We start from the raw sequence: 25,057 nt of genomic DNA on the forward strand, positions 1-25,057 counted from the left end.
GAATTTGGGGTCTGCATCCCACTGTTCTCCTGCTCCCTCAGGGGTTCTCTGTTGTGTTCACTGTCAGGGCAGTCATCGGTTGTGGCCAGGCACCATCTAGTTCTTCTGGTCTCAGGATGATATATTCTCTAGTTCATGTAGCCCTTTCTGTTTCTTGGGCTCATAATTACCTTGTGAGCTTGGTGTTCTTCATTCTCCTTTGATCCAGGTGGGTTGAGACTCATTGATGCATCTTAGATGGCCGCTTGCTAGCGTTTAAGGCCCCAGATGCCACTCTTCAAAGTGGGATGCAGAATGTTTTCTTAATAGATTTTATTTTGCCAATTGACTTTGATGTCACCTGAAGCCATAGTCCCCAAACCCCTGCCCCTGCTTTGCTGACCTTCGAAGCATTCAGTTTATTCATGAAACTTCTTTGCTTTTGGTTTAGTCCAGTTGTGTTGACCTTCCCTGTATTGAGTGTTGTCCTTCCCTTCACCTAAAGTAGGTCTTAAAAAAAATCCAGTGCCGTCGAGTCGATTCCGACTCATAGCAACCCTATAGGACAGAGTAGAACTGCCCAAAAGAGTTTCCAAGGAGCGCCTGGCAGATTCAAACTGCTGACCCTAGGTCTTATCTACTATCTAATCAGTAAATAACCCGCTCCCACCCTCTCTCTCTCCCCCCCTCATAACCACAAAAGAATGTGTTCTCAGTTTAAACTATTTCTCAAGATCTTATAACAGTGATCTTATATAATATTTGTCTTTTTGCAATTGACTAACTTCACTCAGCATAATGCCTTCCAGGTTCCTCCATGTTATGAAATGTTTCACAGATTCATCACTGTTCTTTGTCGATGTGTAGTATTCCATTGTGTGAATATACTGTAATTTATTTATCCATTCATCCGTTGATGGACACCTTGGTTGCTTCCATCTTTTTGATATTGTAAACACTGCTGCAATAAATATGGGTGTGCATGTATCTGTTCGTGCAAAGGCTCTTCTTTCTCTAGGATATATTCCGAGGAGTGGGATTCCTGGGTCATACGGTAGATTTATTTCTAGCTTTTTAAGGAAACACCAAACCGATTTCCAAAGTGGTTGTACCATTTGACATTCCCACCAACAGTGTACAAGTGTTCCAATCTCTCCAAATCCTCTCCAACATTTATTATTTTGTGTTGTTTGGATTAATGCCAGCCTTGTTGGAGGAGTGAGATGGAATCTCATTGTAGTTTTAATTTGCATTTCTCCAATGGCTAATGATCAAGAACATTTCCTCACGTATCTGTTAGCTGCCTGAATGTCTTCTTTAGTGAAGTGCGTGTTCATATCCTTTGTGCAATTTTTAATTGGGTTGTTTGCCTTTCTGTGGTTCAGTTTTAGCAGAATCACGCAGATTTTAGAGATCAGGCGCTGGTCAGAGATGTCATAGCTGAAAATTTTTTTCCAGTCTGTAGGTGGTCTTTTTACTCTTTTGGTGAAGTCTTTAGATGAGCATAGGTGTTTGATTTTTAGGAGCTCCCAGTTATCTGGTTTCTCTTTGTTATTTTTAGTAACGTTTTGTATTCTGTTTATGCCTTGTATTAGCGCTACCAACGTTGTTCCTATTGTTTCTTCCATGATCTTTATCGTTCTAGACTTTATGTTTCGATCTTTGACCCATTTGGAGTTAGTTTTTGTGCATGGTGTGAGGTATGGATCCTGTTTCATTTTTTTGTAGATGGATATCCAGTTATGCCACACCATTTGTTAAAAAGACTATCTTTTCCCCAATTAAGTGACACTGGGCCTTTGGCAAATATCCGCTGCTCATATGTGGATGGATTTGTATTTGAGTTCTCAATTCTGTTCTATTGGTCTATGTGTCTGTTGTTGTACCAGTACCAGGCTGTTTTGACTACTGTCCTCTGCCCATTTTTTAATTGGATTATTTGTCTTCTTGTTGTAAAGGTGTACGATTTTCCTGCAGATTTTAGAGATTAGGCCTTTGCTGGATTTGTAATATCCAATTTTTTTTCCCCCAATATGTAGGTTCTCTTTTTACTCTTTTGGCTTCATCTGTAGATGAGCGTGTTTAATTTTTAGAAGATCCCAGTTATCCAGCTTATCTTCTGGAGTTTGTGTGTTGTTACTTATGGTTTGTATCCTATTAATGCTGTGTATTAGGGCCTCTAGTATTGATCCTATTTTTTCTTCTATGATCTTTATAGTTCTTGGTTTTATATTTAGGTCTTTGATCAATTTCAAATTAATTTTTGTGTATGGTGTAAGGTATGGGTCCTATTCTTCTGCAGATGGACATCAAGTTTTGCCAGCACCATTCATTAAAAAGACTGTCTTTTTCCAATTTGATGAATGTTTGGCGTTTGTCAAAGATCAGGTGACTGTAGGTGGATGAATTTACACCTGTGTTCTCAATTCTGTTCCATTGGTCACTGTATCTGTTGTTGTACTAGTACCAGGCTGTTTTGACTATCATAGTTGTATGGCAGGTTTTGAGGTCAGGTAGTGCAAATCCTCCTACTTTCTTCTTCTTCTTCAACAGGCTTTAGTTATCTGGGTCCTCTTCCCTTTCCATATGAAGTTAACGATTAGTTTTCCATTATCTTTAAGAATGTTGTTGGAATTTGGATTGAGATTGCATTGTATTTGTAGATTGCTTTTTTTTTTGGGGGGGGGTAGAATTGTCATTTTCACAGTGTTGAGTCTACCTATCCATGACCATGGTATGTTTTTCCATTTATGTACATCTCTTTTGATTTCTTGCAGTAGTGTTTCGTAGTTCTCTTTGTATAGGTCTTTCACATCCCTGGTCAGATTTATTCCTAAGTACTTTATTTTTCTAGGGGCTATTATAAATGGTGTTGCTTCTCTGATTTCCTTTTTGTAGTTCTCTATTGGCATATGGGAATCCAACTGATTTTTGTATGTTTATCTTGTATCCTGCTGCTCTGCTGGATCTTTCTATTAGTTCCAGTAGTTTTCCCAGGGAGTCTTTAAGGTTTTCTATATATAGTATCAGATCATCCGCAAGTAAGAATAGTTTTACTACTTCATTACCAATTTGGATGCCTTCTATTTCTTTTTTTTGCCGTAGTGTTCTAGCTAGGACTCCTAGCACAATATTAAATAGGAGTGGTGATAAAGGGTATCCTTGTCTTGTTCCTGCTCTCAAGGGGAATGTTTTCAGCCTCTCTCCATTAAGAATGATGTTGGCTTTTGGTTTTGTATAGATGCCCTTTATTATGCTGAGAAATTTCCCTTCAATATCTACTTTGAGAGTTTTTATTAGGAATGGGTGTTGGACTTTGTTGGATGCCATTTCTGTGACAACTGAGATGATCATGTGATTCTTTTATTTATGTGATGGATTACATTAACTGATTTTCTAATATTGAACCATCCTTGCATACCTGGTATGAATCCCCCATTGCTCATGGTGTATTTTTTTGGATATGATGCTGAATTCTATTGGCTAGAATTCTGTTGAGGGTTTTTGCATCTATATTCACGAGAGATATTGGTCTGCAATTGTCTTTTTTTGTGGTGTCTTTGCTTGGTTTTGATAACAGGGTTATGCTGGCTTCATGGAATGAATTCAGAAGTAGCCTTTCCTTTTTCTATATTCTGAAACAGTTTGAGTAGTACTGGTGTAAGCTCTTCTCTGAATGTTTGGTAGAATTCTCCAAGGAAGCCATCTGGTCCAGGGCTTTCTTTTGTTGTTGTTGGGAGTTTTTTTTTTTTTTTTACTACCCTTTTCAATTTCTTCTCTTGTTACAGGTCAGTTCAGATTGTGAACATCATCTTGTGTTAGTCTGGGTAGGCAGTGTGTTTCTAGAAATTTGTCCATTGCCTCTAGGTTTTAAAATTTGTTGGAATATAATTTTTCACAGTACTTTGTTATGACCCTTTTTATTTCAGCTGGGTTTGTTTTAATGTCCCCCATTTCATTTCTTATTTGGGTCACTGCATCCTCTCCTGTTTTTCTTCTGTCAATTCGGCCAGTGGTTTGTTGATTTTGTTCATCCTTTCAAGGAACCAACTTTTGGTTTTGTTGATTCTTTCTATTGTTTCTCTATTACATTTATTTCTGATCTTTTGTATTTCCTTTCTTCTGGTGGCTGTGGGCTTCTTTTAATGTTTTTTTCTTTTTCCTATTTCTTCAAGGTGTGTAGCTAATGTTTTGATTTTGTGCCTTTCTTCTTTTTTGATGTGTGCATCTATTGCTACAAATAGACCTCTGAGCACTGCCTTTGCTGTATCCCAAAGATTTTGGTATGATGTGTTTTCACTTGATTCTAGGAATTTTTTGATTCTATCTTTGATTTCTTCTATTACCCAGTGGTTTTTAAGCAGGGTTTTATTCAGTTTCTATGTAATTGATTTTTTTTTTTCCTTGCTCTTCCTGTTGTTAATTTCTACTTTAATGGCATTATGATCAGAGAAGACACTGTGTATTATCTCAGTGTTTTTTATTTTGCTTAGGGTTGCTTTGTGGCCTAAGACATGGTCTATTCTGGAGAACGTTCCATGTGCATTGGAAAAAAATATGTACTTTGCAGCTATTGTGTAGAGTGTTCTATATATGTGACTGAGTTCAAGTTCACTGATTGGATTCTTTAGATCTTCTGTATCTTTGCGAGTCTCTTTCTAGATGTTTTGTCCCTGACTGAGAGTGGCATGTTGAAGTCTCCTACTATTATTGTGGAACTGTCAATTTCTCTTTTCAGTGATGTTGGAGTTTGTTTTATGTATTTCAGAGCCCTGTTATTGACTGCATAGATATTTATTATGGCTATGTCTTCATGATTGATCATCCTTTTGATCATAAATAGTACCCTTCCCTGTCTTTTATGGTAGATTTTGTTTTAAAGTCTACTTTGAGATTAGTACTGCCACTCCTGCTCTGATTGCTTGATATATTTTTTCCATCCTTTGATTTTTAATAAGTTTACAGCTTTGTTTCTAAGGTGTGTCTTGTGTAGACAGCATATTGATGGATCCTCTTTGTTTATTCATTCTGTCACTTTGTCTTTTTATGGGTGTATTTATGTTCAGTGTAATTATTGATAGGTGTGAGTTTATTGCTGTCATTTTGTAGTGCTTTTATTTTTGTGGTGCTGATGTTGTCTTTGTTGCTTTTACTTTCCTGTGCTGAATTCCTTTTGTTTGTGGATTTTTTTCCATTTCTTTTGTTTTTGTGATTTTGCTTTTACTGAGACTTTATGTTTTTCTTCTTTTTTTGATTAGTAGGTTTGTGAACTTTCTTTGTGGTTACCTTGAAATTTAGCCTTATCTGCCTAGGTTTGAACCAGTGTATTATTACTTGGTACTGCCTTGCCTTCCTCTTCATTAGAAAGTTGTATACCTATACCATTCATGCACTCTTTTATATACAACAACATTTTATAGATACCTTGAGAGTTTTTCTATAGGCAATAATGGCATCTGTAAAGAAGGGCAATTTTATTTTGTCCTTCCCAATCTGAAGCCTTTTACTTCCTTTACTTGCCTTTTGCAGTGGCTAAAACTTCTAGTACTATGTTGAATAAGAGCTGTGAGAGCAGATATCCCTGCTTTGTCCTGATCTTAGGCGGAAAGGCATTCAGTGTTTCACCTTAAGTATATGAAAAAACTTATAAAAACACCCTAATATCCCTATTTAAGAATTACTGCTAACATAATGGTGAACAAGTCGTCCCTGGGTACTGCAAATGGTCAACATACTTAGTTACTAACTGAAAGGTTGGTGTTTTGAGTCTACCTAGAGTAGTCTCCTCAGAAGGTCTGAAAATCTACTAAGAAAAACCAGTCATTGAAAACTATGAAATGTAGTTCTACTCTGACACACGTGGTTGCCATAAGTCAGACTTGAGTTGATGGCAAATGGTTTAATGGTGAATAACCCATTGCTGTCGAGTCGATTCTAACTCATAGCAACCCTAAAGGACAGAGTAGAACTGCCTCATAAGGTTTCCAACGGGGGCCTAGTGGATTTGTACTGCCCACCTTTTTGGTTAGCAGCCTCTTAACCACTATGCCACCAGGGTTTCCTTAACGGTGAACAGACTTCCATAAATCTCCCTCCAGAAACATATATTATGCAAGTGTAATCATTATATGCATGTTTTGAAACCAGGTATTTTTTCTTTTTAAAGTGGAGCGCTTTCCGTATAAAAATATAGATATACAGTCACGCATCACTTAACATCCATGATACGTTCTGTGAAATAGGACATTATATGATTTGGACGTGTGTGAACACCCACACAGTCCTCAGCCCCACCTACTGTTCTACCTGCCTGAGGAGCAAGAGCAGCCCAGGCTCTGCAGATCCCATTGTTGCTTACCTGCTGGACAAAGTCAGAGAGCTGTATCCAGTGGATACAGGAGGCCGACTGTGCAGCTGTGGGCTAGGCAGGGGCTGTGCTGGCAGCTGGACAGGAAGTTTGTGCATGTCCAGGTGCAGGGGCGTGGATGAGGGGGAGGGGTGTAGCAGAGAGGTGGGTACAGGAGCTCGAAAATTCTCTGGGACCCACGGCAGGCCCTGCTCTACACTGGGAGTAAAAGGCTACAGGGATGCTGGGCAAGGGAGGAGGAGGCCTGCAGGGGTTGGGATGCATCCTGGAGCCCTGTTGCTCATTCACTCTGGGTGTTTGGGGTCTTTGAAATCATTAGGGGGAAATAATAAACAGAAGGAGAGCTGCTTTCCCTCTAAAAAAAAAAACAAAAACTCATGGGATTGCAGATGTTTGTGTGGTTGGATGTTGCCTGAACAGATGTTATACGTTGCATGACTATACATCATAATTTATAATGGGCGTATACACTGTTGTGTGTGTGATTGCCACATCTTTCTCCCTTGGAGTGGCTGGTGGGTTCAAACTGTCAACCTTTTGATTAGCTGCCCAGTGCTTAACCACTATGCCACAGGGCTCCTCCCATACCTCTAAGCAGTAGGGAAATTCTACACCTGACGTGTGAGCTAGCCAAGCTGCCTGCTGTAATATAATTAGGTCATTTTCTACTGATAGATATTTAGGTTGTTTCCAAATGCTTTCCTATAAACACTGCTATGAGAAATACTGTTTATATTTATGTTGGTGTACGTGTTTAATTATCTTATAAATTCCCAAAAGTGGAACTGCTGGGTCAAAGGGCATTTGCACTTAAACTTTGTTGGACCTGTCTGCACCACCACCAGTGTAGAAGAGCACACACTCCCTCATACCTTACAGAATACAAAAGCTTATCAATCTTTTTAATCTTTGCCAGTCTGATGGGAAAATAAACAAAACAGATCACTATTAATTCAACTCAAATTTCTTAGATTATTCGTGTTCATTGATCATTTTTATTTCTTCTGTTAACTGCCCATTCATGTTCTTTGCCTATTTTTCTATATAAAAAATAAAACAGTCAAATCTACGCGAATTCTCCTTCATGGCTTTTGGAACAGAACTACATTACCTACCTCAAGAATAGAAACACATTTACCACATTTTCTTGTAGTACTTCCATGGTTTCATTTTTGACATTTAAACCTTTGATTTATCTGGAGTTTATTTTTACATAAGTGGGATATAAATCCAGCACTACTTAGTCATTCAGTCTATTAGTCATCCAAAAGGATGTAGTGAATGCCCATAATGTGCCAGACACTATGTTAGGCCTTGGGGATTCATGGTTTTCCATTCATGTGAGATAGCTGGGTATTAAAGAAGTCATTAAGAATAGCAATCATAAGCAGCAAAGTGCTGGAATGAAGTACAGGGAGGTATAGGAGCACATAACAGGGTGCCCGACTTACTAAGAAGCTCAGGCAAGTTTTCCCTGGGAAAATGCTGTATAAATTGAGACCTGAAGACCAAGCAGAAGTTAACTAAGAAGTGGAAATAAACATTCCAGGCAGGGAGTATGTACACAAGCCTGAGGTGCAAGAGAACATGGTTCTGTTAAAGGAATATGGGTGAAAATAACAATAAGTATAATAATGAACATTTATATAGTACTTAAGTGTCAAGTGGAAACCCTGGTGGTGTAGTGGTTAAGTGCTACGGCTGCTAATCAAAAGGTTGGCAGTTGAAATCCACTAGATGCTCCTTGGAAACTCTATGGGGCAGTTCTACTCTGTCCTACAGGGTACCTATGAGTCAGAATCGACTCAATAGCAACATGTTAATGGGTAAATGTTAAGTACAGTTTATAAATTAATAATTAATTTAGTCCTCCAAATAACTCAGTGAGGTAATTACTGTTATTCTCACTTTACAGATGAGGAAACCAATGAAAAGAGAGGTTAACTCACTTGCCCAGGGCCAAACATTACTAAGTGATGAAAGCAGCATTTGAACTTAGGCAGTTTGGCTTCAGTGCCCGTGTTCTTAATTGCTATTCTATACTGCAGAGTAAAGAAGTGTAGCATGAAGTTGGTGGCATGGTCAGGGCTGGATTACTCAGGTCCACAAGGATTTCTGAGTTTATCCCAACAGCAATGGAAAATGGCTGAAGAATTTTAAGGAGGGTAGTGATATAATACTTGTGCTTTTAAATCACCCTGGCTATAATTTGAAAAATGAATTAGAAGAAGATTAAGAGTGGATGCAAGGAGATCAGTTAGGAGGCTACTGTAGTAGCTCAAGTGAGAAATAATGGTGGTGTCTTGATCAAATGGTAGTAGTGGAAATACAGAAAAAAGATGAATTCGAGAAATATTTAAGAGGTAGAACAGACAGACTTAGTGACTAGTTGGACATGAAGAGTAAGAAGGCAAGAATGACCTCTAGGTTTTTAGATTACTAAAAGTAACTGGATAATTATTTTCTTCCTACTGATTTAAAATGCTACCTCTATGATATACTAATATCTGTACGTGTTTGGGTTTATACCTTGATTATTTTGTTTATTTCTCATCTATACCACTTTATCAATATCTGGCAAGATAATGCCCTGTCATAACTCGCATTTTCCAGAATTTTCTTTGTTATTTTCTCATATTTATTCTTCCAGATGAACTTTAGAATCATTTTGCCAAGTTTTAATACACCATCTGCCTGCATCCACTTCCTCCCCCTGCCACTACTGCCAGCAAAAAAACAAAAACAAAAAACAAACCCAGACTGCACTGAATTCATAGACTGATTTAGTGGAAATTGGCCTCTTTTACAAGGTTGATACTATTTCTATCTAAGAATAAACTCTGTCTTTACATTATTTCAATCCTCTTTTATGTTTCTCAATAAAAAATTGTAACTTTCTTCATATAGATTCTTTAAAATATTAACCTTTATTTTTCATGTTTTAAAACTAGTTATTACACTGTCAATGTCACTAAGACTCATTAAAATATACTTGAGTTTGTGCTTTTGGTGCATAGTATGATAATTATTTATTTTATAAGGTAAAATTTTACAGTATAAAAAAAATTTTTTTTTCTTTTAAATATGTTGATTTAGTTAAATACTTGTTTTTGGAAGTTATTAACCATGTTTATTAAAAGCCATGTAGACTAGAACCAAGAATGCAGAGTAAGAAGCTCTACGTTCCTGTCTTCTCCCAGGAGAAAAAACAAAACAAAACAAATAAAACAAACCAAAAACAAAGGAACAAACAAAAAAGCAGAAAATGATAGCACTAGCCTTGTTGGAACTCTGGTGAGCAGTCAGGGGATCACAGAAGCCTGGCGAAAGCCTGAGGCACTGTGAGGTAAACTGAGGAGCCTGTGATTGCCTGGGGCAAAAGAAAATCATAGAGACACCAGAAAGGGGTTTCCTTGGGAAATTGGGGCATTTAAAGACACTTGAGTGTGTATAATTTAAAGAGCCACATGCATACTTAATACTTAGGGCAAGATACATGCCTAGAAAGATTTGAGGTAAACTTAAGCTTTATCCTCAGGTGGATCTCGACTCAATGAAAACCCAAAAACTCATTGCCATTAAGTTAATTCTGACTCACAGCAACCCTACTGGACAGGGCAGAATTGCCCCACAGAGTTTCCAAGGAGTGGCTAGAGGATCTGAAATGTTGATCTTTTGGTTAGCAGCCAAGCTCTTAACCACTACACCACCAGGGTTCCGTGAAAGCCTTGTTAAGGATTACCCCAATATAGAACCATTCTTCAAAGACTGCAAGAAATTTTTCTTTTTTTTTCCTAATGATTTTTCTTCCATTTGTTTCTGCAAAATTAGTTTGGAAAAGTCACTAAGCTAGCGAAGTACCAGAGCATTCAACAATAGAAAAAGAGATGGAGGGAGAGAGGGCGGAAGGAAGAGACCCTAGCAAACTCTGAGGAAGGGGAAGAACCTGAGTTCTAGAACTACCACATTATACTATTCAAATGTCTCATTAAAAAAAAAAAAAAAATCACAAGACATGGAGAAATAGGAAAGGCCAGAGGATGTGGAGAAACCGGAACCTTCATGCGTTGCTGGTGGGAATGAGAACAGTGCAACCACCGTGGAAACGTTTGGCGGCTCCTCATAAAGTTAAACATAGAATTACCATATGACTCAGCGATTCCACTCCTAGGTATATATACCCCAAAGAACTGAAAGCAGGGACTCAAACAGACACATATACACCAATGCTCACTGCAGTATTATTTACAGTAGCCAAAAGCGTCCATCAATAGATCAATACAATGGATATTAGTCAGCTACAGAGAAAGTAAGAGTTCTGATACACATTGCCACATATGTGTCAGGGTAAAACTGTGCTCTATAGGGTTTTCAATGGCTGATTTTTTAGAAGTAGATCACCAGGTCTTTCTTCCTAGGTACCTCGGGGTGGATTCAAACCTCTAGGCTTTTGGTTAGCAGCCAAACATGTTAACTGTTTGCACCACCCAGAGACTCCTGAAAACATTATGCTAAGAGAAATAAGCTAGACACAACAGGACACAAATTTTATGGTCTCACTTATATAAGTATCTAAAATAGGCAAATGCATAGAGACAAAAGGTCAGGGGTCATCAGGGGCTAAGGGGATGGCGGAGTGAGGAGTTAAAAAAAAAAGATCCCTCACCCCAAAAAAGCCAATGTAAACCTCTCAATTAAAATATGATAACTGACTTCTGACTTCTCACATGATGGCGTGAGGAAGCTGATATATTCTCTTCCTGAAGATCAACCAGCTGGACAAAATGGTCAGAAACCAATTTCAGAACTCTGGAATTTGACCAAAGGCAGACATTGAACTGAGAAGTGTTTATGCATGAAAGCTACTAGACTTTGGGTAGTGTAAGTATATGGTGTTCTTGCCCAGCACTGTTTCCACACCTTCCAGCTCTGTAGGTGTGGAATTTCAACCAGGAAGGGGCTGGCCATCCAGAACCAGTAGCACTGTCGCTGTTGATGGAAGGTGTGCACTTGATGTGGTGCGTTAAATTGGTGATCTCGATAGCAAGCAAACTGAGGGCCTGAGACGTCATTAACTGAGGTCGCAGGGCTGTTTAGAATAAGCAATGGGCTGGTGGACAGCCAGGTATTTAAAAAACTGTTTCAGGAGGTAAGTCAGTCCGAATGAGCTCTCCTCATATTCCAGGTTGTGCCTCATGCACAGCGGAGACCAGAACCAGCTCATACCACCCACACATTGCTGACTGATGGAACCTGCACACGTGTACACAGGAAACCTCAGAGCTGGTGGGAAGTAAAAGTAGGAGCCCAAGTGAAAGGGGCCTGACATCCAAATGTGCTCCCCAGTCCTCACCCAGTCCCATCAGAAGGGTAGAAGCCTTACTAGCTCAGGGTGTGTGAGACAATGTGACCAATTCTTTTGCTGAACACTAAGCTATGCAGACACAGGGATGACTGATAAGAAGCCAGGCTAAAGAATAAAAACAAGAAAATAAAATGGAAAAGAGACAACAGTAGCCCCACATTGTAGGGGAGAGAGGCTTCAAATGCAAGTTACCAAACAAACAACAACCTGGGGAAAGGGAGAGAAGCGAAAGTCAGAATCTCAACATATTAAGTCAGACACATCCTTCTGGTGGCAGTAAGGTAGCTTCATCCATACTTCATACATTTTGATTTTGGTTTACAGGGAGGCAAACATGGTTTTAATGGAGCTAGCTCATATAATACATTCTATATTACTGCTTCTTACAGACATTACTTTGCAACTTAATAAATTTTATAAAATAGTTGTTATGAATATAAATGTGGATTTTAAATACACTATTAAGACTTCCATACAAATGTGAGCAGGCTAGTCATCCTGATATTTTTTCCTCAATTCCTATATGAATGCCCAAGAGATACACTAAAACACAAAACAGGACAACTAGATCTATTCTTATTAACATCAGAATATGGCCAGAATAGCTATCATTAACAAATTAATATTTTTCTGGTGGCTTTGTCTACTATATAAAAGAATAAAATAAGATTAGTATTGACATAGTATGATTTCATAACTAGAACCAAGAAAATCAACAGAAAAAAGTAATAAGAGAATTCAGTATGACAGATGGGTACAAAAACAAGACTCAAACAGATTTTTGGTTTAGTTGAAATCATCCCTTAATAGGAAAAAAAAAAAGAACCCACTTTTATATAACAGTAAAGATGTAAAGTACCCAGGGATGACCCTAAGAAACAAGTTCAGATGAATGAAAAAATGAAATGTTCAAAAAAATGATACCACAACTAAACCAGAATATAGGTTAGTATTCAGCTGATTTTGATGCAGGGAAGGCCTTTTAAAAAATGAAGGCAATTTAGTAAATAAAATGAAAAGACAGAAAAATATGACTGCATTAAAAATAAAAGCATCTGTAAACCAAACACCATAAGTGGAAAAACTCTGAAAAATATTTTAATAGCTTTGACAGTCACTAGGTTAATATTTGTAAATATAAAATACTCCTAAAAGCAAATATAAAAAAACCATCCAAATTTATAGAATAAGAAATACAAATGGGCTATATAAATATCTTTGAAAAGAGTGTCTGAGATACTTTCTTCTTCTGTCAAATTCGCACAGATACAAAAAACAAAAACAAAGATAACCAATACTAGAGAGATCGCTGAAGGGTGGGCATGCTTATTCAATACCGGTAAGGTTGTAAATTGTTATAACCTTTCCAGAAACCTATTTGGCAACGTATCAAATGTCTTAAAAATGCCCTTGGACCTGATGATCTCACTGATAGAAATCCACCCTAAATTTACATATTTAGATATTCACTGCAGCCTGACTTTTAACAGTATATATTGGCAGACAATCTTAATGACTAATAATAGGTCAGTGGTTAAATATATGGAGCCCTGGTTACACAATGGTTAAGAGTTTAGCTGCTAACCAAAAGATCGGCAATTCAAATTCACCAGGTGCTCCTTGAAAACCCTATGGGGCAGTTCTACTCTATCCTATAGGGTCGCTTAAGAGTCGGAATGGACTCGGTGGAAACGGGTTTGGTTTTGCTTAAATATATTATGTAATAGACGTATGATTCATTCAATATTCAAAAAATAGTTACTGATCATGTAGTGTATGCCTGGTGCTTTGTCAGGTTATGTGGCTACAACCCGTGTAGTAAAGAAATTAACTTTACCTAAAGAGAGGTTTGGCTTTTACCCTCAGCTACTGGGAGGTGATCTCTAAGATAAGAGGGTCTTTGTTTATTTGGGTGCCTTGAGCTACACCAAATAGTCTAATATTGTAATTTAGGTTAGAGGTTTAGGTCATGTGGTATCAGCTGGACCCGGAGGGGCTGGAGATTGAGGCCAGCCACATAGGTGGCCATGTAGGTTTTATGTGATCAAGCTCCAATAAAAACACTTGACACCAAGGCTTCGGTGAGCTTTCCTACTTGGTATTACGCCACGTCTTTGTCACACAGTGTTGCCAGGAAAGTTAGTGCTGTCTGCAACTCCACTGGGAGAAAACAACTGGAAGCTCTGTGCGTGAACTTTCCTGGACTCTGTCCCAGGCAGCTCTTCCCTTGGTTGATTTTAAATTTGTATCCTTTTACTATGATAAACCCTAACTATGAGTATAACAGCTCTCAGTGAGTTCTGTGAGCCCTTCCAGTGATTTATTGAACCTGAGGGTGATCTTGGTGACCCCGAAACTTTTAATGGTGTCAGAAATAAGAGAAGCCTTGGGAACTCCTGAATTCTGCAGTTGGTGCCAGACAGAAGGGGAATATGCCTTGTGGACTGTTTCCTAACTTCGCACAAGCTTAAAGAGAGGCATGATGCTTATATCCGAGGAGGACACAGACAAACAAACTAACATGCGATAGGTGTTAAGATGGGATACACATAGGGTACTATGGGAACACACAGGATATATACATCTAGGAGAAGGGAGTAGCATTCAAGGGTGTGGATGTGAGAGAAAGAAGTCCAGTATACGATTGTTCAAAGAAAATGAAATAAAAAAAAATTGTACTTTTAATCGTAATTAAATTTGGTTTATATTTATAAAATAATAAAAAAAGAAAAAACCAAACCCACTGCCTTCGAGTTGATTTCGACTCAGAGTGACCCTATAGGACAGAGTAGAACTGCCCCATAGGGTTTCCAAGGAGTAGCTGGTGGATTCAAACTGCCAGACCTTTTGGTTAGCTACTGTATGCTATTTATAAAATAACCCACCAAAAATAGTTGCTATAAATACAAATGTGGATTTTAAATATGCTATCAGGAAAAGTTATAACAATTTACAGTCCCACCAGCATCCAATAGGCATGCCCATCACTCAAATTTGCAATATTTGAAGCAGACATTCTTTGAAAGATAAAATGATTCAGAAATTTAAGAAAATCAACTGAAAAGCATATTGTGGAGTTAGAATTGATTAACAATATGAACTGGAAATTTACTGACTTACTGGCAGAATGAAAATCAAGCTCTTGGAAGTTATTGGTCAATGTTTATCAAAGTTTATCAATAACTTCAAAAATGTTTGTGCCCTTGACCCAGCAATTCAATTTCTGGGAAATTATCTTCAGATACGCTCACTTACATGTGTGAAATGACATAATTACAGGATTATTCATTGCAGCATTGTTTGTAATAGCAAAAGTGTCTTTCAAAAGGGGAATGGTTACAAAAACCGGTATATCCATACAACAAAGTACTATAAAGCCATTAAAAAGGAATGAGACATTCAGATATGTTATTGTCAGGTACCATTGAGTTGGTACCCACTCATAGCAAACCTATGTACAATGGAACAAAACACTGCCTGGTCCTGTGTCATCCTCAAAATTATTAAGCTTCAGCCCACTGTTGCTGCCACAGTGTCAATCCATCTCGCTGAAGGTCTTCTTCTTTTTCGATGTCCCTCTATTTTACCAATCATAATGAATGTCCTTCTCCAGGGAGTGATCCCTCCTTATAACATGTCCAAAGAGTGTGAGACAATCTCGCCATCCTTGCTTCTAAGGAGCATTCTGGCTATACTTCTTCCAAGACAGATTTGTTCGTTCTTTCGGCAGTCCATGGTATATTCAATATTCTTCACCAACACCACAATTCAAAGGTGTCAGTTCTTCTTTGGACATCATTATTCATTGTCCAGGTTTCCTATGCATATGAGGTGATTGAAAACACCATGGCTTGGGTCAGGCGGATGTCTCTGCTTTTTAACATTAAAGAGGTCTTTTGCAGCAGATTTGCCTAATGCAATGCGTCTTTGGATTTCCTGACTGCTGCTTCCATGGACACTGATTGTGCATCCAAGTAAAATGAAATCCTTGACAACTTCAATCTTTTCTCCGTTTATCATGATGTTGCTTATTGGTCCAGTTGTGAGGATTTTTGTTTTCTTTATGTTGAGGTGTAGTTCATACTGAAGGCTGCAGTCTTTGATCTTAATTAGTAAGTGCTTCAAGTCCTCTTTCATCAACCAAAGTTTGTCATCTGCATAATACAGGTTGTTAATGAGTCTTCCTCCAATCCTGATGCCACGTTCTTTTTCATATAGTCCAGCTTCTTGGATTATATGTTCAGCATACAGATTGAATAAGTATGGTAAAAGGATACAACCCTGACGCACACCTTTCCTGACTTTAAACCACGCAGCATCCCCTCGTTCTGTTCAAATGACTGCCTCTTGACCATGTACAGGTTCCTCATGAGCATAATGAAGTGTTCTAGAATTCCCATTTCTTGCAACGTCATCTATAATTTGTTATGATCCACAAATGCCTTTGCATAGTCAGTAAAACACAGGTAAACATCTTCTTGGTATTCTCTGCTTTCAGCCAAGATCCATCTGACATCAGCGGTGATATCCCTTGTTCCCTGTCCTCCTCTGAATCAGGCCTGAATTTCTGGCAGTTCCCTGTCGATACACTGCTACAGCCACTTTTGAATGATCTTCAGCAAAATTTTACTTGCGTGTGATATTAATGATATTGTTTGGTAATTTCCACATTCTGTTGGATCATTTTCTTTGGAATAGGCATAAATATGGATCTCTTCCGGTCAGTTGGCCAGGTAGCTGTCCTCCAAATTTCTTGGCACAGAGGAGTGAGCACTTCCAGTGCTGCATCCGTTTGTTGAAACATCTCAGTTGGTATTCTGTCAATTCATGCAGCCTTGTTTTTCACTCATGCCTGCAGTGCAGCTTGAATTTCTTCCTTTAGAGCCATTGGTTTCTGATCATACGCTACCTCCTGAAATGGTTAAACGTTGACCAATTCTTTTTCATACAGTGACTCTGTGTGTTCTATCTTTCAATGCTTCCTGCCTTGTTCAATATTTTCCCCATAGAATCCTTCAACAATGCAACTCAGGGCTTCAATTTTTTCTTCAGTTCTTTCAATTTCAGAAATGCCAATCGTGTTCTTCCTTTTTGGTTTTCTAACTCCAGGTCTTTACATGCTTCATTATAATACTTTGTCTTCTCGAACCATCCTGTGAAATCTTCTGTTCAGCTCTTTTACTTCGTCATTTCTTCTGCTCACTTTAGCTACTCTATGCTCAAAAGCAAGTTTCAGAGTCTCTTCTGTTATCTATTTTGGTCTTTTCTTTCTTTTTAATGACTTCTTTCTTTCTTCACGTATGATGTCCTTGATGTCATTCCACAACTCATCTGGCTTTCAAACATTAGAGTTCAATGCATCAAATCTATTCTAGAGATGGTCTCTAAATTCAGGTGGGATATACTCAAGGTCATACGTTGGCTCTTGTGGACTTGCTCTAATATTCCTTAGCTTCAACTAGAACTTGCATACAACTGAAGGTTTGTTCCTCAGTCAGCCCTTGCCTTGTTCTGACTGATGACACTGAGTTTTTTCAACTAGAACTTGCATACAACTGATGGTTTGTTCCTCAGTCAGCCCTTGCCTTGTTCTGACTGATGACACTGAGTTTTTCCACAGCCTCTTTCCATAGATGTAGCTGACTTGATTCCTGTGTATTCCATCTGGATGAGGTCCACATGTGTAGTCACCATTCATGTTGTTGAAAAAAGGTATTTGCAATGAAGAAGTCGTTGGTCCTGCAAAATTCCATGATGCGATCTCTGGCATCATTTCTATCACCAAGGCCATATTTTCCAACTACCGATGCTTCTTGTTTCCAACTTTCACATTCCAATCACAAGTCATTATCAATGCATTCTGATTGCATGTTTAATCAATTTCAGATTGCAGAAGTTGGTAAAAATTCTCAATTTCCTTATCTTTGGACTTAGTGGTTGGTGCATAAATTTGAATAACAGTCATATTAACTGGTCTTCCTTGTATAGATATTATCCTGTGACTGACACAGTGTTGTATTTCAGGACAGATCTTGAAATGTTCTTTTTGATGATAAATGCAACGCCATTCCTCTTCTAGTTGTCATTCCTGGCATAGTAGACCATATGACTGTCCAATTCAAAATGGCCAATACCAGTCCATTTCAGCTCACTAATGCCTAGGATATTGATGTTTATTCATTCCATTTCATTTTTGATGATTCCAATTTTCCTAGATTCATACTCCGTACATTCCACGTTCTGATTATTAATGGATGTCTTCAATTATTTTTTCTCATTTTGATCCGTGCCACATCAGCAAATGAAGATCCTGAAAGCTTGGCTCTATCCATGTCATTAAAGTTGACCCTATTTTGAGGAGGCAGCTCTTCCCCAGTTGTATTTTCAACCAGAGAGGCTCATTTTCCGGCACCATAGCAGACAATGTTCCACTGTTATTCACGATGTTTTCACTGGCTAATTCTTTTCAGAAGCAGACTGCTGGGACGTTCTTCCTTGTATGTGTTAGCCTGGAAGCTCAGCTGAAACCTGTCTGCCATGGGTGAGCCTGCTGGTATTCAAATACTGGTGGCATAGTTTCCAGCATGACAGCAACATGCAAGCCCCACAGTATGACAAACTGACAGACACATGGGGGACATTCAGATATATTACATGAAAAAAGGCAAGTGTGGGGCAATGTATAATATGTTACTGTTTGTATAAAAAGGGGAAAAAATGTACTTACTTATATATATGTTTACATATACAGGAAACCCTGGTGGTGTAGTGGTTAAGCGCTGCAGCTGCTAACTAAAGGGTCGGCAGTTTGAATCTGCCAGATGCTCCTTGGAAACCCTATGGGGCAGTTCTACTCTGTCCTGTAGGGTCGCTATGAGTTGGAATCGACTCGACAGCACTGGGTTTGTTTGTTTTTTGTTTGTTTTACATATATATATATATATATATATACATATATATAATTGAAACATTTCTTTTTTTGTTAAATGATTTTGGTGCCTTTACTGAAAATCAGTTGACGATGTGAGTATGGACTCTTTATTCTGGTCCTTTGATCTAGTTGTCTATCCTTATGCCAGTATCACAATGTTATCGATACTGTAGCTTGTAGTAAGTCTTGATTTAAAGTAGCGTGAGGTCTCCAGCTTTCTCCTTTTCTCTCAAGATTTATTTGGGTGTTTTAAGTCCCCTGCTTTTACATATATGTAAACACTCTAGAATACAAGGAAACTGGCAGCACTGATTGCTCAGGGAGGAAAACTATCTGCCTCAGAAGAAAACTCTGCTCTATCTACACCCTCTAATGTACCTTTTGAAGGCTAAACCATGCGAATGTAGTATATCTATTAAAAACATTAAAAAAATTAAATTACTAATAAATCTTAGCAACTTTTCATGAATATTTATATATATTTACTTGCACATACCTGGCATTCTGTGTCATTAGTTACAGTTGTCTTCAACTCATCTTGTTTACTTATAATCTTCTGGAGCTAAAAAGAGGTAAATATAAGTTTACATGTGTGTCTAGTGGATTTTTCAAAACACCACTGTTTTTAAAAACAGATTGCAAATGTTTACTATGAAATAAAAAAAATACACACTAGTAATTTGTTAAACATTAACAAAATTCTTTCTGGATTATAACCCCTAGTATTTTTATCTTTTTTCCCCTTAGATTCTGTAGGAATTAAAGAAGAAAACAGATAGGAAAATATTAATGATATTATTACTATAATTTGGCTCATTTTTTTTCCAGAGAAAGCTAGCTTACTTAATACCGGCACGCCCTAAAGGTCTCACTCTATAAAAACTTCATGATGGCCCTGGTCCTTCTTTCAAGAGAATTGTTATTCATAATTCTTTTTTTTCCTACTGATAACTAAATCATTGATAGTTTATGTCCATATTTTCAAGCACACAGTCTTAAAAAGTTATTTATGCCATGCTCTTCCTTTATACGAATTTATTATGCATTAAAATAAAGACTTACATTTCTACTCATTAAAAATTGTCAAAAAAAAAAAAAATGTCAATACTACCTTAAAATTGAGTACATTAAAAAACCTACCTACCTTTCAGAGTCATTGTACCGATCTTCATATGGAAAGCCAAAAAAAAAAAAAAGGAATTTTAAAAAATGAAATGTACACAACATTCCAAATGATGGATTCAAATCAATTGGGTGAAAAATCCTTATCCAGGTTTTCACAGGCTATTTTTTGGGTAATAATTATCTCAAAGTTAATTGCTTGTTCTAGGCAATTGGCTTACCTCTAGTTCTCTAAATCCCTCAGCCAAACTTTTCAGCTCTTCCCAAGCCCTGTAGACTTACTTAAAGGAAAACCTTAAAAAGCTTTATTTTTTAAGTTGAAATCAAATGGTACAACATTAAGTTCAATACCCTAACATTTATCCTTTTGCTTAACTCTTTCCCTCTTAAAAAAAAAAAAAAAATTTATTATGGAAAATTTCAAACATAACTGTCTTGGTTATCGAGTATTGCTGTAATAGAAATGCTCCATTAACATAACTGCCTCTAATGCTGCCTTGGTAACATTATAGAGGCAGGATTTACAACACAAAGGAAAATCACATCAGATGACAAAATGGTGGACAATCACACAAAAGGCCTAGCCAAGCTAACACACATTTTTGGCGGACACAATTCAATCCATAACATTCTACCCTTTGGCCCCCCAAAATTCATGTTCTTGCCACACTGACCCCATCATATCATAGCAAAAGTCTTAATTCAATTACAAGTCCAAAATCCAAAAATTCCTCTTCATCTGTAAAATCTAGGATATGAGTTATCCGCTTCCAAAGTACAATGGTGGAACAGGCACGAGGTAGACATTTCCATTACAAATGGGAGAAACTGGAGGGAAAGAAGGGCTAACAGGCACCAAACAGGTCAGCAGAACACATAACATTAGCTCTCAAGGCTTGAAAATAATCCTCTGTTCTCTGAGACCTTTTAGGCAATGCCTCTGCCCTCCAGACTCTGGGTTGGCCACACTCTCTGGATTCTGGGTGAAGGTCCACTGGCCCTGGGCTTTAGCTTCGCCTTCCAGGCCCACTGGAATGGCAACTCTGCTCCCTGGGCTTTGGGCAGCCCCATTCTCCTACTCCATCTGAGTGGTAACTCCAGCCCCTCAGCCCCAGCAAGCCCTGTTCTTCTGCCCTTTGGGCATGGTAGCCTGGCCCCCACTGCTTTGGGCAGCAGATCTGGTCCCATACTGATGGCACTCATGAAAGGCAGCCCTACACTCCAGAATTGAGATGAAGATCTGACTCTTGAAACCTAGAAGGCTGTGGCTCCACCCTTTGGGACTCCAGAAGTCATGGCTCTACCTTTCTGAGACTGAGGCAGCTTTGCTTCCTGTGCTCCTTGTCTCTTCAGCTTCTGCTTCCTGATTCCTTGACCTCTAAGCCCCTCGGGCCTCGTTGCCAGAGTCTGCCCTGCTGGGGCAAGTGTTCCAAAGCTCTTTAGCTCCACCAATAAGTGCCTGGAGGCACCCTACGTCACCAGTACACTTCAGCTGGAAGGCGCTCGGCTCTCTTGCTCTGTGGGTCAGCAGGCCTAGCTTCACCAGTAAGTGCCCAAGGGCACCCCACTCCTCCAGGAAGCCTCCTGTGCAAAGGCACTCAGCTCTCTCACTTGATGAGTTGGCTCCAGAGCCGTCTTGTGCTGGTTTCCTAGTTCTGCTGCTGCTGTTTCTCTGCTGGTACTTCTGTGCCATCTCCAGTGTAATGGCTGTCGCCACTTCCTATTAAGTAAACCAAAAACCCAAACCTGTTGCCGTTGAGTTGATCCTGACTCATAGAGACCCTACAGAATAGAGCAGAACTGCCCCATAGGGTTTCCAAGGAGCTCCTGGTGGATTAGAACTGCTGACCTTTCAGTTAGCAGCCATAGCTCTTAACCATTACAGCCCCAGGGTTTCCTCCTACTGAATACTCACCAGAATTGTCTTTGATGTCAAAAAATTCCACCAACAGTCTCTTCAAAGCAATCTGGCCTTTAATATCAGGCACTTTAAGACCCTTCCAGCCTCTATCTATTTACAATTTCATAACTGCTTCAACATTTTAGGTATCCGTTAGAGCAGCACCCCACTTTTTCCGTATCAAATTCTTAGTTATCCAGTGCTGCTATAACAGAATACCACAAGTGGATGGCTTCAACAAACAGAATTTTATTCTTTCACAGTCTAGTAGGCTAGAAGTACAAATTCAGGGTGTCACCTCCAGAGGAAGGCATTCTCTCTCTGTTGGCTCTGGAGGAAGGTACTTGTCATCAATCTTCCCCTGGTCTAGGAGCTTCTCAGCACAGGGACCCCGGGTCCAAAAGACACGCTCTGCTCCTGGTGGTACTTTCTTGGTGGCATGAGGTCCCCCCTGTCTCTCTGCTCACATCTCTCTTTTATTTCTCAAAAGAGACTGACTCAAGACACAACCTAATCTTGTAGATTGAGTTCTACCTTATTAACATCATAAGCAAAAACCAAACTCGTTGCCGATGAGTCAATTCTGACTCATAGTAACTCTACAGAACAGGGTAGAACTACCCCATAGGGTTTCCAAGGAGTGCTTGGTGGATTTGAACTGCTGACTTTTTGGTTAGTAGGCACAGCTCTTAAAGACTACACCACCAGGATTTCCCATTAACATCACAGAGGCAGAATTTACAACACATTAGAAAATCACATCAGATGACAAAATGGTGGACCATCACACAATACTGGGAATCATGGCCTAGCCAAGTTGAGACACATTTTTGGGAGACACAATTCAATCCATAGACATAACCAAAGTAAACAGAGTTCTCTGATAAACCACCACATATACATTACTCAACTTTGACAATTATTAATATTCTGCCATTCTTGGTTCACCTACACTTCAACCACTCCGTATCTTCCTCTTATTATTATTTATAATTATTTTCCTTTCCAGGAAAAATTTACATACACTGAAATGCACACATCTTAGCCACACAGTTCTGACAAATGGATAGGAATACGGGTAATCCATATTCCGATCAAGGTATAAAACATTCCCATTTTTCTCAGAAAGTTTCTTTGCATCTCTTTCCAGCCAATCCTTTCTCTTTGCATTCCCACTGGGGCAGACTAAGAGTTTTGATTTTTTTTTTCACCTAAATTAGTTTTGCTTAGTCTAGAGCTTCAGATAAATGGAATCATACAATATATATTTTTTTGTGTTCACCTTCTTTCATGCATCATGTTTGTGAGATTAATCCATGTTCTTCATAACAGTAGTTTGTTATGGATTGTATGAATTGTATTGTACGAATATACCACTATTCATTCATGTGTTGATAGATGTTTGGTTGTCTCCAGTTTTTGGCTACTATGAATAGAGCTGCCATAAAGTGTTCCGTACAATTTTGTTTTTCATTTCTTTTAGATAAGTACCTAGGAGGGTGTGATGTGAGACCTAAAATTAAGATGCAATGTTGATGTTACCTTGACATCTTCTTCTTGCCGGATATGCTCCTCACCCAGCAGGAAAGGTGCCCCACATGGTTAGTTTCCTTCTGTGCTAGACCAGCTGCAATCCACCCAGTTCTCAACCCAACAGGTTTTACTTTTCAGCCAGCCAACGGAATTACTTAAACAAGGCAATAACATCCTCTTGTGGGAACCAGGGTTATCCCACCTCTTGTTACTACAAAGCCTGCCTCCCACAGCCCGTGGTTGTGCACTCTGTTCCCAAGTGCAATCCCAGTGTGGCCCTGTGTGGTGTGTGCTGTTCTCCTCCATAGGGTTGGCAGTGAACCCAGTGCCATCGAGTCGATTCTGACTCACAGCGACCCTAGAGGACAGGGTTGGGAGTCTAAGTGACTAATAAATTGCTGTCCATCTTAATCTGTCCAGTGTCAGGTGTTGTGCATTTGGCCATCCCCATAATCCTAGGGCAAGAATTCATCCTACATGAATGGTGTGAAAGGCAGGCATATCAAACAGAGGGGAACATTTAGGTCTGTTTTACTTTATAAAAAAACTGCCAAACCTTTTTCGTTTCAATTCCTACCAGCAACCTATGAAAATTCTGCTTACTCTAGATCTTGAAGATAGCCTCTTGTGTTCCCTTTCAGAAGCTTATAGTTTTAGCTTTTCTGCTTATATTTATAACCCATCTCAAATAAATTTGTGTATATGGTGTGCTGCTGCTGTTGTGTTGTTCGGTGCTCTTCAGTCAGTTCTGATTCATAGCAACCCTATATACAACAGAACAAAACACTGCCCGGTCCTGGGCTATGCCCACAATTGTTGTAATGCTTGAGCCCATTATCGCAGCCACTGTGTCAATCCATCTCGTTGAGGGTCTTCCTCTTTTTCGCTGACCCAGTACTTTACCAAGCATGATGTCCTTCTTCAGGGACTGATCTCGCCTGACAACATGTCCAAAGTACGTAAGATGTAGTCTCGCCATCCTTGCTTCTAAGTAGCATTCTGGTTATACTTCTTCCAAGACAGATTTGTTCGTTCTTCTGGCAGTCCATGATATATTCAATATTCTTTGCCAACACTATAATTCAAAGAAATCAATTCTCCTGTCTTCCTTATTCACTGTCCAGCTTTCACATGCATATGATGCTACTGAAAATACCATGGCTTGGTTCAGGCACACCTTAGTCTTCAGGGTGACATCTTTGCTTGTCAGCACTTGAAAGAGGTCTTTTGCAGTAGATCTGCCCAATGCAATGTGTCTTTTGATTTCTTGACTGCTGCTTCCATAGACGCTGATTGTGGATCCAAGTAAAATGAAATCCTCGACAACTTCAATCTTTTCTCCATTTATCATGATGTTGCTCGTTGGTCTGTTTGTGAGGATTTTTGTTTCCTTTGTGTTGAGGTGCAATCTATACTGAAGGCTGTGGTCTTTGATATTCATCAATAGATGTTTCAAGTCCTCTTCACCTTTAGCAAGCAAGGTTGTGTCATCTGCATAATTCATGTTGTTAATGAGTCTTCCATCAATCCGGATGCCCTGTTCTTCTTCATATAGTCCAGCTTCTCGGATTATTTGTTCAGCATTCAGACTGAATAGGTATGGTGAGAAGATACAACCCTGATGCACACCTTTCCTGACTTTAAACCACGCAGTATCCCCTTGTTCTGTCCGAACAACTGCCTCTTGATCTATGTAAAGGTTCCTCATGAGCACAGTTAAACGTTCTGGAATTCCCATTCTTTGCAATGTTATCCATAATTTGTTATGATGCACACAGTTGAATGCCTTTGCATAGTCAATAAAACACAGGTAAATATCTTTCTGGCATTCTCTGCATTCAGCCAGCATCCATCTGACAT

General features: G+C 38.9%; 1 protein-coding gene across 2 annotated transcripts in view; it reads right to left on the reverse strand.

The window, feature by feature from the left end:
* The window catches only part of MICU2 (mitochondrial calcium uptake 2), a 245,875-nt gene that overhangs the window by 43,619 nt on the left and 177,199 nt on the right, over positions 1-25,057 (reverse strand). For both annotated transcript variants that reach the window (XM_049867443.1, XM_049867444.1), the window contains exon 7: positions 19,139-19,204. In XM_049867443.1, coding sequence (XP_049723400.1) covers positions 19,139-19,204 — 66 coding nt within the window. The remainder of the gene's footprint in view (positions 1-19,138; positions 19,205-25,057) is intronic.

Source organism: Elephas maximus, chromosome 23, assembly GCF_024166365.1.
Source record: "Elephas maximus indicus isolate mEleMax1 chromosome 23, mEleMax1 primary haplotype, whole genome shotgun sequence".
NCBI lineage: Eukaryota > Metazoa > Chordata > Mammalia > Proboscidea > Elephantidae > Elephas > Elephas maximus.